Source organism: Rana temporaria, chromosome 3 (genome assembly GCF_905171775.1).
Source record: "Rana temporaria chromosome 3, aRanTem1.1, whole genome shotgun sequence".
Taxonomy (NCBI): Eukaryota; Metazoa; Chordata; class Amphibia; order Anura; family Ranidae; genus Rana; species Rana temporaria.
In genome coordinates, this window is record NC_053491.1 from 227212635 (window position 1) to 227226279 (window position 13645).

Here is a 13645-nt window from a genome sequence, read left to right on the forward strand (position 1 = left end):
GGTCTGGTATGGATGTTAAGGGGAACACCCTACATCGAAAAAAAACAGCATGGTGGTCCCCCCAAAATCCATACCAGACCCATATCCGAGCATGCAGCCTGGCCGGTCAGGAGAGGGGGTGGGTACGAGCGAGCGCCCCTACCCTATGTGAATGAGTATAGGGTACATCATACCCCTACCCATTCACCTGGAATAAAGTGTCAAAAATAAAACGCAGTACATTGGTTTTTTAACCCCTTGCCAACCGCTGTACGACTATATACGTCAGAATGGCACGGCTGGGATGATCTGTGTATGTATGTGGATATATATAAATAAAATAAGATCGCCTCTGGCGATCGTTTCATGGAGAGGAAGAATGGGGAAATGCTAATGTAAACAAGCATTTTCCCATTCTGCCTAGTGACAGGGCACTCTTGACCCCTTCCCCACTCCCTGCTGGTTAACCCCTTCACATCCAGTCACATTTACACAGTAATCGGTTCATTTTTATAGCACTGATGTATAAATGTAAATGGTCCTAATAGTGCCAAAAGTGTCCGCCATAATGTTGCAGTCACAATAAAAATCGCTAAAGGCCACCATTGCTAGTAAAAAAATAAAACCTTTTTATTTTTTGTTAAAATACCCGAAAATTATGCCCTATTTTGTAGTGGCTATAACTTTTGTGCAAACCAATAAACGGTTATTGCGATCTTGTGTTTTTTTTTTTTTTGTTTGTTTTTGGGGGGATATTTATTATAGCGCTATATATATATATATATATATATATATATATATATATATATATATATATATATATATATATATTCTCAATATTGTCATTCTATATATTTTTTTTTTTATAGCGCCGGGGCTGAAGTGGTTAAAGTCATTTTATTAGGAAGTCCGGGGCACTCTTCAGACTTCCATGCTCTTTTTGGCCTCTTCTCTTCCCACTGCCTAGTCGTCTTCTGATGGGTACTTTTGCTAGCTCTTGCCCAGTCTTCTCCATTGTCTTCTTCCCTCTTCTCTTCCGATGTTGACACAACGTGCTCTCCCGCTGTAATGCCGTGTGTGCGGTGCGCAACCACTTATCTAGGCATGGGGTGTGGTCACAGGGTGATGTCATCTGATGACCCCGCCTCCTTATGACATCGCCACCCGGGACATGATGCAACGGTGATGTCATAAGGGGGACGGGGTCACCGGATGACATCATCCGATGACCCCCATGCCTAAATGTCATTGCGCACACGGCATTACAGCGGGGAAGAGTGTTTCAACATCAGAAAGCTGGGCAAGAGCTAGCAAAAGGACAGAAGAGAACTGTAGAGCTGCCTAATTACTTTAAAAACCTGTGTAGTGTTTATTGTGTGTGTAAAAAAAAAAAAAAAAATATATATATATATAATATAGGGTGGGGGGGCTGGGATCTTATTTAAGGGGTCTCCCAGATTCCAAAAAGCCCCTGCCTGCAGACCCCGGCCAGAGTTGTCGGGAAAAGGCCCTTTTCCTGATCAACATGGGGGCAAGGTGCTCTGTGGTGGGAGGGGCAAAGCACCCACCCTCCCATATTGAGGGAAATGCGGCCTGGTATGGTTCAGGAGGGGGGCACTCGTTTGCTCATCCCCACCCCCTTTCCTGACCGGCCAGGCATCGTGCTCGCATAAGGGTCTGGATTTGGGGGGGGGGGGGGGGACCACCACAGTGCCGTTTTTAAAATTTGGCGTGGAGTTCTCCCTCAAGATCATCAGAGCACAAGTAGCATGCCAAAGTCGGATCATGCAAGACAACATTCCGACTGATCAGACTTTAGTGATATTCAATGGGCTGAAGTAGAATCAAAGTAGTTTTGTATTTTATTTTGTATGTCAAAAACAAAACGGCAGTACAGATGTAGTAAAGCGACAAATATTAATATTTATACAAGCATATCCAAAGCATGCACAGTGCAGGCGAGGGACAGGACATCCACCTCCGATCTCCAGCACTACACATTCCAGTAGTAGTGGAATTATTTCAGAAAGACTACGTAGCATGCAGCACTAAGATATTGTTATCTCCATTAACTGTACACACAACAACCAAAAATAAACGAGAAATGGAGAAAAGAAGTGGGAAAAGAGAGAGGGTAAGCTAGATGGGGTAGAATACTAAGGTACCTCGATGACTTCACTGCCGGCTCACGGCGGGTCCTCCCGATAATGCCACTGCTCCCAGACATCGTTGTGTTCGTCTAGTTTGTCTTGTATCCTGGCCGTCATTTTTTCCATTAGCTCTATTAGCTCTACGTCTTTTTCCAGTAGAGGGCTATTGGGCACCTCGCTGCTGTAAGGACATGTCATAGGCGTGTTTTTTTTTTTTTTTTTTTATAGGGGTTTGGCTATTTTTGGTTGAGAGAGGCCCAGGAGGAAGAGTTTCGGGGTCATGGGTGTCTCAGAGGCGAGACAATAGTCTCTGCGTTGATGTCCAGAACGGAACTATCAAAGGGCAGGTCCAATAAGTATGGAAAAGTTTCCCCCGGGCTTGTTGGCAACGCCAGCATCGGTCGGTAGTGGAGGGGGATAAACTCTGTGGAGTACGTCCGGAGTCAGGTACCAAAAGAAGAGCATCTTGTAGGCTTTTTCTTTGTAGAGGGTACACAGGGAGCTCTTGGCCGCCTGACTCCAGACCGCCCTCCACGCCTCCTCTGGGATAAGCTCCTTCTCCCAGCGGAGCATATATGCATGCTTGCCCCGATCTTGTATGGGATACTCGTTTAGGATTTGGTATATGCCTGAGATTAGGCCTTTGCGTGCGCTGCCCTCGAGTATAATACGTTCGAACAGGGAGGGTGTCGAATTGCAAGCGTGGGGCTACCGTACGGGAATAGTGACTCAGCAAATGATAGCAGTTTACAAGATCTGGGGTCCACCCGGTGCCCAAAATGGAAAAGGTTCCGAGAGGCCCAAGGCCACGACATCTGGTGGGTGAGACTCGTTGCCACTTTAGGATTACAGAGGAAGGAGGTCATCAGTGAGCTTTCGAATTTGAGTTTGTAGTCGTGGGACAGCTTCCGCCATAAACGGAGCTGTGACATAGAACCCAGCAGACGCCCAGGTTCAACCTCCACATTCGTGTTCCAGAGAAGACTATTGGGATGTACCGGCGCCAGCCAGATTTTTTTTTTTCCCCATCACCGTCCATTTATTGTACGACCCTTGGGGGAACCAAGAAACTATCGCTCGCAGCTGAGCTGCTTGGTAGTATTTGACCAGATCGGGAAACGCCAGGCCCCACTCAGTGCGCGACGCCACCATGACTGAACGTGGGACTCAGTGTCGCTTGTGGTTCCACACGTAACGCAAGAGGTCGGCTTGCAGTGTGGGCATAGGGAATGAGGAAAGTCTAGAATAGGTGCAATAATTTAGGGAGGATAACCATTTTGATAGATGCTATACGGCCTAGAAGGGATATTTGGTAGGTCTTCCATTTTTGGACCAGCTCCCTGATTGACTTATACAGGGGTGGAAAGTTGGCCTGGTATAGGGAAGCAAAGGACGGTGTGAGGTTAATTCCTAGGTATTTTAGGGAGGTACGTTCCAAGTTGTAGGGGAATTCGGACTGCAAGTGGAGCAGTTCCGACTCAGAGATGTAAGAGCCAGGGCCATGGACTTGGACGTATTCGTTTTGTATCCTGAAAGTACACCGTATCTGTCGAGTTCAGCGTGTAGGTTGGGTAGGGAAATACGGGGTAGGGTCAGGGTGAGGATAATGTCATCGGCGAACAGGGAGATTTTAAACTCCCTTCCTCTCACTGGTATGCCCCGAATGTTCGGGTTACCTCGAATAGGCGCCGCCAGGGGTTCGACGCATAGGGCAAAGAGCAGGGGGGGGAGTGGACACCCTTAACGGGTACCGTTGGTGACTGGAAAGGCGGACGAGGTGGCGAATGGGGTTTTTACCTATGAGACTGGGTCAATATAGAGGTGTTGGACTGCCTGCAGAAAGGGTCCCCTGAACCCCATATGTTGTAAGGTGGCGAGCATGAAGGGCCAGCCAAGGTGGTCAAACGCCTTTTCTACATCCAGGCTCGAGAGCAAGGATTCAGAACCATCCCTGTTGGCCACGTCGATGAGATATATGACCTTTTTCGTGTTGTCTCCTGCTTGGCGAAGGGGGAACGAAATTTACCTGATCCTTATGGATCAGGAAGGATAGTATCGTATTCAGGCGGAGTGAGGATTTTTGTAAAGATTTTGAGGTCGGAGTTTAACAGGGCTATGGGCCTATAGCTGGCACATGAGGGGTCCTTGTCGGGATTAGGGTGATGAAGGATCGCTGCATGTCAGTCGGAATGGGGGTTTGCTGTAGGAAGGCATTATAAAGCTTGGTCATATACGGGAGCAGTAGATGGAGAAAGGTTTTGTAGTATTCGTACGGCGGTCCGGGGGACTTATGGGCAGGTAGAGCTTTTATAGTCGGTGTGAGTTCCTCACCAGTAATGGGATCGTTCAATGTGAGGTCTGCAGGTTAAAGCTGGGAAATTCCTGCCTGCTCGAGATATTGCGCCATTCTGTCCAGTAGGTCAGGTGTGGGGGGGGGTTTATCTCCGGCCTGTTGTACAGATCTGTGTAGAATTCTGCAAACGTATCTGCTATGTCTTAGGAATGGGGTAAAGTGTTACCTGATCTATTCTGAACTTTGTGGGGTGGAGGCAAGCGTGCGGTCCGCCAGCTTTTTGGCCAGTAGTGCATGCGCCTTATTGTATTTTGGGCGGCCTTGGCATCTTCCTTAAGAGCCGAGGAGAGGGCCAGGCAGCGCCCCCTGATAACAGCCTTGTGAGTGGCCCATAGTGTGTTAAGGGAGACGTCCAGTGTGTCATTCTTGGCAAAATAAAACTGTAGGGTGGTGGACTCTAGCTCAGTCTTAGAGGGTACGTGCTTCAAAAGAAAGTCGTTCAGTCGCCAGTTGCAGGGCCTACGCAAAGGGGCGCTCAGATTAAGTGTCAGTGTAATGGGGGAATGGTCGGACCAGGAGATGGGTAGTATTTTTGTGGAGTCAGTGGAGCGTAGTGTGTTATTGTTAACCAAGTCTATACGTGAATGGGTATGATGAGGGGCCGAGTAGGTGTACTGGCGATCGCCCGGGTGGAGAGCCCTCCAAGCATCAAAGAGCGTGTTTTCTTGTAAGTTGGCAAGAGCCTGGAGTCCCTCAGGGCTTGAGATTGTGAGGCTCGTGGGCTCACCACAAGGCGGTCGCAGGCCACAGACTGGGAAAGGTTGAAGTCGCCCCCAATTACGAGGAAATCGTGAGGAGAGCGGGATGGACACGTGAGGACCCACCCTAGGAAGCAGGGTTGATGGGCATTTGGGGCGTAAAGGGTGCAGAAGGTAATTTCCTGTGCCCTCCAAAGACTGTGGGGGATAATGTAGTGGCCCTGGGGGTCAAGGTAAGAGGCAGTACAGGTGAACGGGGTTCCCCGCTTAGAGTATTGCGACGCCCGCTCTTTTGCGTGGGCTGAAAGCTTGGTAAATTTGGGGGTGTTGTCGAAGCAAATGTAAAGGAGCCCCCCCCCCCCCCCCCCCCCCCCCCCCCCCCCCCTGCAAAAGTGAGTTTCTTGTATCATGACGACATCAGCCCCCGACTGCTTAAATTCCCTAAGCGCCAAGTGTCTTTTCCTTTTAGAATTAAGGCCATGGACATGTAACGACCATATCTTGTATCATAGGGGTGTTAGAAAATATCTCAACAATGGGGGCGGAGGGAAAGGAACTTTCAGGTGATGAACCGGGGGGGGGGGGGGGGCCTCGGTAACCAGAGAGTCGACCTCTTCGGAGTCTCGTCCAAGACGTGCCCGTTGTGTGGATTAAGGGTAGATAGAGCAAGGGCAACCAGGGAGAAGTGCAAGAGGAGAGCGTGGGGCGGCTCAAAAGGCAGGATCAAGTCCTCCAGCAGGGGGAGCATTTTCAAAGTCGGATCGAATTGTGTCGGACCAGTTTAAGACGGCTCACATAGGGAAACATTTATTTTTCACACGTCATGCGACATGAGCTCTCAGATTATTATTTTTTTTTTTTCTGCCTGATAACGACACTCGGTTGTGAATGCAGCCTAACTGCTGCTTTCTATTCCTCTCCTTTAACAAACCTTAGAGTATGTTGGTGTTGGCCCCAAAAATAAATGTTTTCCAACTGTAAAATGGTTTTACAACCTGTAAAGTATATTCAGTGAAAGCGGTTTGTTTAGAAGCTGTAAGAAAAGGAATACCATGGTAAAAATACCAACGGCTGACAATAAATTGAAAAAGGAACCCAATAAAGGCAGAAAACACATGCAATTAAATCTACAGTTGTTTGAGGCCTACACAAGCCTAACCTAAGAAAAAATGAACAGAGGAAATGACAGCCTTGTATGCATTGTACATCCGGTGCACAAACGATTGGTGTTATCACAAGGGGCCTTCAACAGGGTCACAACATGGCATATCTTGGCCTGGAACTAGAGGATAGCCAATTGTGAACCATAATGTTGATCAGCTAGAAATCCAAGTGTGCTTCTAATTTCCTATAATTCGCTGACAACAGTCTCTGCTGTACAGAAATTGCAAGCGGTGTTATCGGCCCTGCCCAAGTCTCCTGGCTCGACCACAGCCTCAAACACCTCTTCCCTTCCTCTTCATAATAAAGGGGAAGATATTCTATAGTCCAGAGGATAACTGGGCAAGGTCCACAGCACAAGATTACAATACAGGAGAGACCTTGTCAGCCAAGTCAAGGCTTGTTTACATTTGTGTTTGGCCTGTAAAAAGCAATCTGCAGTGGATTATATTTATTATTTTTAATGATAATTGCGGTGCAGTTCTTGCGCTACAGTGGGTTTAGGTCCTTCAGGCACTGACACCTATATCCATATTTGGCGGCCTCTAGAGGCCTGATGGTGACCTCCATAGTCAGGGAGAGCTGACCAGGCATGGTGTGTGTGTAATGCAAGATGAAGAAATTATGGGCGCCAGTCACTTTTTTTTTATTTTTTTTATTTTTTTTATGCAAATAGATTTATTGTCTCTAAACAAGAACTGTGGGAGGGGGGGGGGGTTAGGGCCAGGACACCCCTGGGTGGATGCAATGACAATTAGCAGACTCCAAGACACAATGGGCAGACAGCTATACAGTTCAAAGCCTCCAACTGGATGCAACTTCTGTATTGGCAGGACCACTGTCTCCAATGGCAACTAAGCTTTAAACCGTTACCAAAGATCTTCACACATAGAACTTGGCAACAGATTGCAGTTCTTCTCTTATCGGTTTCCCACTGTAGGTCTTCACTCACTGAGCTCCCAGTCTCTCACTTCCAGATCCCAGCTGCCCGCTGGATCCCTTTGAGCTCTTCCACCGCTAACCCATTGTATACTCAAGCTCCACCCCCGCTAACCTGCTGGGTCCTTGGCACTTGCTGAAGCTTTCCCACTTCTTCACCGTCCCCGGGTGGTAAGAAGACTGCTCTGGTACTACTTCAGGCTTGCTTGCAGTAGTCTCTGGTAATAAGGTGGATGGTCCCTTAGTGGCGACTGCTTCCCTATTTACCTCCAACCACACAACTGGTTCCCCGTCCGGCAGAACCTCTGTAACTCTGTTGGACTACAATCCTGCAGTCCCAACCCTACGCTGCTTCTCCTGGATAGGCCAGATGTCCCCACGATAGGCCCCACTTATGGACTAGCAACCTGGGAAGCCATAACATGCATCCACCCAGACAGCTGTCTAGGTGGCACAGAACCCTGATCACATGACTCTGCCCAAATAGGCTCTCCCATCAGGCCAAGGGACTAAAACACCTGGCAATTGACTGAGACACACCATCTATTCATAATCTGACCTTGCTATGCACTTGTTGATCCAATGTCGCCAGCAAAAGTGCCACATAGTGACAAAAGAGAGGATGCAGCAACGCCAGAACTGGGGATCAGTGGATCTTCTAGCAATTAACCAGAACATTTATTTACCTGGCAAACTACATTTTTGAGCAACCCTGCCTAAACACCAGGGTGCTACACATATGAATGATTAAATACCCCAAATATCTATGTAAAAGGACAAAATAAAGGGAACTGGAGCTGTAGGTAAAAAGACATAATACAGTTGCGGCACAGCCCCAGACACTTGAAGGGGAGTGAAATTATTTTTATAAAAAAAAAAAATCGCCACTACTTGGCAAATCCTTTGCATAGGTACATCCCGGTCTGGCTCCCTTTGCAGCTTAAAGAGGTTTTAAAGGCTAAAGGCAAGTCCTTCAGTGTTCAGCTCCCCTCCCCCCCTATACTGACCTGAGCTTTGAGCTCCCGATCCAGCAATGTGCACAAGAGCAGAAGCTCTCACAAGTCTCTGCCTCCTCACTGACCTCGACACAGCAATGTTGCCCTATTGGCTCCCGATTGCTGTCGGTCACAGCTAGTGAGGAGGGAGTGGGGGTGATGGGGCCATGCTCAGGAAGTGGCTCAGGAGCAAGCATGCATGCTTGCCCTCAGAGAAAGCTGCTTGCTCTGGGGGCTCTCAGCAGGGGGGAGGGGCCAGTAGCACTAACAGGGGACACAAGAGAATCGGGGCTGCTCTGCAAAAACCATTGCACAGAGCAGATAGGTATACAAAAAAATGTAATCTGGAACCTTTAACAATCTAAGTGGGCTGTTGGACAGTAGAAACACACCTCAAAAGCCTGTTTTTACTGGCACTCATCCCCCAAATGTTAAACTAAGCTCAAGGAGCACACTGGATTTCTAAAAAAATAAATACTGGGATGTTTGTACTTGCAGTTTCTTAAAATGAAAATGTGTGTGTGTGTGTGTGTGTGTGTGTGTGTGTGAATTTTTATAAACATACATACATTTGTGTTTGTTTTTTGTTTTGTTTTTTATTCTTATTTTAAGCAACACCTTTTTACATGTCCTGATTGTGAAATCAAGCAGTGTCCACTGATTGGCTATTAGGAGTACAGTATAAAACTTTGAATGCAGACTAACCTTTTTTTTTGATCATTTATTGTTTTTTTTCCCCCCCTTTTTTGCAGTTTTCTGTCTTCCTGGGGCTGATCTTTTTCCTTGAGCTGACTGCAGGGATCCTGGCCTTTGTGTTTAAGGACTGGATTAAAGATCAACTCAACTTCTTTATTAACAACAATGTGAAGGCATATCGTGATGATATAGACCTGCAAAACCTCATTGATTTTGCTCAGGAATATGTAAGTGTGTATTTGTACTTTGTCAGTGACAGTCCCAGCTTCTTGTTGCGTAGTTTTTTTCCCTCGCTTATTTTAATTTTGAATGCTGTAATGTCTATATTCATGTAGTTCAGTGCCACACCTTTGCTGCCCTCTAGTGGAAACTGTAGAGAACATGCACTGTTGTAGCAGCTGGGTACAACCTTTTTTGTTTTATATGTTGATGTAAACCAGTGTTTCTCAATTCCAGTCCTCAGGCCCCCCCAACAGGTCAGGTTTTCAGGATTTCCATTATTTTGCACAGGTGATTTGATCAGTTTCCCTGCCTTAGTAATCACCACAGCCTTTTCATCTGAGGGAAAACCTGACCTGTTGGGGGGGCCTGAGGACTGGAATTGAGAAACACTGGTGTAAACTGACGTGCATTTTATATTTGTAGAACTAATTCAATTTTTTTTTTTTTTCAGTGGTCTTGCTGTGGTGCTCATGGACCCAATGACTGGAACCTCAATATTTACTTCAATTGCACAGACTCTAATCCAAGCAGAGAGCGCTGTGGCGTCCCATTTTCCTGCTGTGTGAAGGACCCTGCAGTAAGAAGTTCCACATTCTTTATTTTCCTTATCTGAGCATTTCAGATGGCTGGGATTTTGTATAATCCTCAGTCCACAGATTCACATTGGCATAAATTATAGCGGTGCACTTTTGGTGAACATTGTTGCTTTTGTATTCAGTGGTATGTGTTTTCACACTTGTGAGTTGAGACAACGTACGAGGTAATGTTCATTGCCATAGGTACCTGCTCTAAATGCCATTCATTGTGAATGGCATCCCAACACATTGTACAGTGCATTACAAAATGCATCTGCTGTGTCATGTGGTGCGCTGCATACTTAAAAGGTTCTTGCACGGTTTTCATTCATTGTTATGGGCTGCCAACACAAATGTAATGAATGAGCTGCCCAACGCAACTCTTTAACCCGTATGTAGCTTGGCAAGGAGCAGCATATATCAGTTTTAAAATGGAAGTAAAAAAAAAAATTTTTTAACATGAGCATTTTAACCCTTGTGGTCTGGAGAGGACTCTGAGGACTCTGACATGTCACTCGACCAGGCTCCCCCCCCCCCCCCCCAAGCCATTTTTGTGAAGGGGGGAAAAAATAAAACCTTTTTTTTTTTTTCCGTTCCATTGCTCCCTGCCAGCGTTATGCTCCTTTAAAACCATTGACGTAAAAACTGCAAATTTCTAAAGTTATACAGCACAGCAGTGTTTTGGTGTGGATTTTTAGAAGTCCAAATCCTGCCAAAAATCGTTGAACAAATTGTAACCAAGTAACATTAAGCAGGCTGAAGTATTGAACTCCTAATACCGGGGAAAGGAAAATTTGCACTGCTGTGCAAATTGCATGCGATCTCGCATATCGCACTAGGGTGAACCCAACCTGTAAATGGATGCTTCCCCCAAGGACTTGAATTTCAAACTATTCATATTCAGTTGGCAGTGCGAGTGAGTGATTGCCTACATTTATACTCTCCTACTATTCATGGCTTGCCTGGTAGAACTTTTTTTATTGATATTTGATCTTAATGAAACGGTTACTTAAGCCTGGTACACACATCAGATTGTTGGCCAACCGAGCGTCTGATTTTTGCCTTCAGAGCGTGTGCCTGGATCTTGTCTTGCATACTAATGGTACAGAATTGTCGGCCAACAAACACAAACGTAGTGACGTACTACGAGGAATTTCAGCTCTTGAGCGCCACCCTTTGGGCCCCTTCTGCTAATTTTGTGTTTGATGAACATTGATTCTGAGCATGCGTGTTTGTACTTTCAACTTTTGTGTAACGCACTTGTGTACTGACCATCATAAAATCTGTCAACAGACCGTTGTCCGTGGAAAATTTACTAGCATGTCGTCCAACATTTGTTGGCAGAAAGTTGGACAACAATTGTCGTCTGAAGGAGCGCACCAACGGTCAGATTTTAGGCCAACAGTCTGTCATCGGACAATCCCCTGCCAACAATCTGATCGTGTATGAGGCTTTTAGGCCTGATTCACAGCTGTGGCTTTGTTGCATTGAACTGCACTCGCGGCCGTTCAATGTAACAAAGCCACACCACCTCGTTTGTGATAGACTGAACACTGATTCAGTTTCCCAGCATGTTATCAGTGTTCTGTCTATCATGGACGAGGAGGCGGCGGGGCTTTGTTACAGTGGACGGCTACCGACTGCAGTTAAGGCTGCATGTCACAGCGGGAGACTCGAGTATAAGCCGAGGGGGGGGGGGGGGGGGGCATTTTCAGCATAAAAAAAGTGCTGATAAAGTCGGCATATACTCGAGAGAGAGTGTGTGTGTGTGTGTGTGTGTGTGTGTGTATATATGGTATAATAAAACATATTTTTTTTTTTTTTTTTTTACAATATAAATATATCATTTTGTTATGCATACAGTATTAGGATTAAGAAAACAATACCTTGTGCATACCAAAGCTGGCCATAGATGAATCGAGGTTCGGCAGGGACAAGTCAAAACTTTAGATCAGTGTATGGCTGACCATGTTCAACAGAATTTGAACGTTTTGATCATCTTCTGTTGGAGGGACATGCTGGAAGATTTTTTTATTAAATTTTTTTCTGTCTTTGATCAACAGTTGCACCCAATTGACTCCAGCCACTGATCAGTGTATTCTGAGGGCAGTTGGGCACAATAGCTTTTAATTAAGGCAGTGCTTACCTTTTCTAATCCATGTTTTTACAGCCTATAGTTTTCTGCAGAGCTCCAGGTGCAATATAAAGTCTGCGTTTGCAGGATATTGTGTGGACAAATGGATAGATGCAAGTAGCAAAAGAGGCAATGCTTTGTTCAAGCATTATACACTGGAGTTCAAAACTGGCAAAAAATTTATGAACACTCAATAACAAAAAATGTAAGCTTCGCTGCTCAACATTTTTATGGAATTTTTGTTGGGGCTATACCATGCTAACAGAACAGTTTATTTTGAGAGACCAAGGCACTTCAACTTTTGTAGAAAACTCGATGATCAAAATTAGAACAGCAATGACTGTAGCACAGAGAAAGCTATAACTAAAAATTCTGAAGGTTACAACAATCTACAATTATTGGGAAGAGTACAGGCCACTGCTTTGAATGACATCACTAGTCTCTCGCACTGTTCTGGTGTGTTTATGAAATCCGACAAACTTCTCTTGCTATGGCTGAAAAGGTCATCCCTTTGTCCTTCATCTGGATAACCTGCTTCCAGGGGGTTTCAGTCACTTTTAGAACAGTTCACCATCTTGCAAAGTCAGTAGAAAGTTAGGCTGGCCGTTAAATAGGGTCTGTCATATAATTAAAGAAATTTGCACCAGGTGCCAAATTAACACCAATAATTGGGAGAGGTGTGTGTGTGTGTGTGTGTGTGTGTGTGTGTGTTTTGTTTTAGATAATTTTTAAAATAGGACTAAGCAGTGATTTTGAAAATTGTAGGTGGGTCTGTAATTTTTAAAACAAGTGTATATAATTTAATAACTTGTGATAACCGTTGGTATATAATATCCCTGAGCCGGTTTGCATGCGTGTGAATACCCATGCGATTTGGTTCCAGTGCGAACAAAAAAGCTGCCCTCACCCTTTTCATGCAGATATGTTACAATTTAAACCATTCAAATTGTACTGGAATGCAGTGTGAATCACATGCAGTGTGAACTGGGGCTCAAAGTCGAAACTAAATGTTCCAATCTATATCCAAAATGTTCCACGCTACACACAAATATAAACCCAAGTTGCTGAATATTCAGCAGAAAATGTAATACAAAGTGCCACAAGTGTTTAATGTTCCAAAATGCATGTAAATTAAAACCAGAAAAGTCCCTCTTGATGAAGTCATTGTTGCTGTAACTCATAGGGAAAGACATTCAGTCATCAGAGTGGAAAATTTGCTTCTTGGTAGCAGCCCAATGCACACGGTTTACTGGAACGGTCAGTTGGACCATGCTGGAAAGCAGTGAGCTGTGGCGACCTCACTACAACTTTTTAGCCACTTGTTTTTGCATTCCTTGTAAGTGCGGTTTTAACATAAATAAAGTTTAAATGGTATTATAGAGAGCACCTTTTTGTGGCCCTTTTTTATGATGGGATGCGTTGCTCTGAGCTGATTTGACAAGCCCAGAACCTGCATTATAGCCAATTCCCATCTTACAAAAGGGAGGGAGTGCCGTCTCACCTTTTTATATAGACCTTTGGTTATGAGGCTGTCCATAGGTCTGTGGTGGATGTTCAGACACATTGGGATTTACAGTATTTCTGGAAAGATACTTTCAAAATGTTTCCACTGATTTGACTTGATTTTATTTTCTCTATATTATTTTTTTTTTTTTTTTTTGAACGTATACATTTTGGAACATTAACTTGTGGCACTTTGTATTCATTAACTTGGAGAATAAGAATACCACTTTTCTCTTCCGT

General features: G+C 45.2%; 1 protein-coding gene across 1 annotated transcript in view; it reads left to right on the forward strand.

Moving 5' to 3' along the window:
• TSPAN17 (tetraspanin 17) overlaps window positions 1–13645 on the forward strand; it is a 67977-nt gene that overhangs the window by 40516 nt on the left and 13816 nt on the right. Inside the window, exons 4-5 of the mRNA XM_040344398.1 lie at window positions 9028–9198; window positions 9645–9770. Coding sequence (XP_040200332.1) covers window positions 9028–9198; window positions 9645–9770 — 297 coding nt within the window. The remainder of the gene's footprint in view (window positions 1–9027; window positions 9199–9644; window positions 9771–13645) is intronic.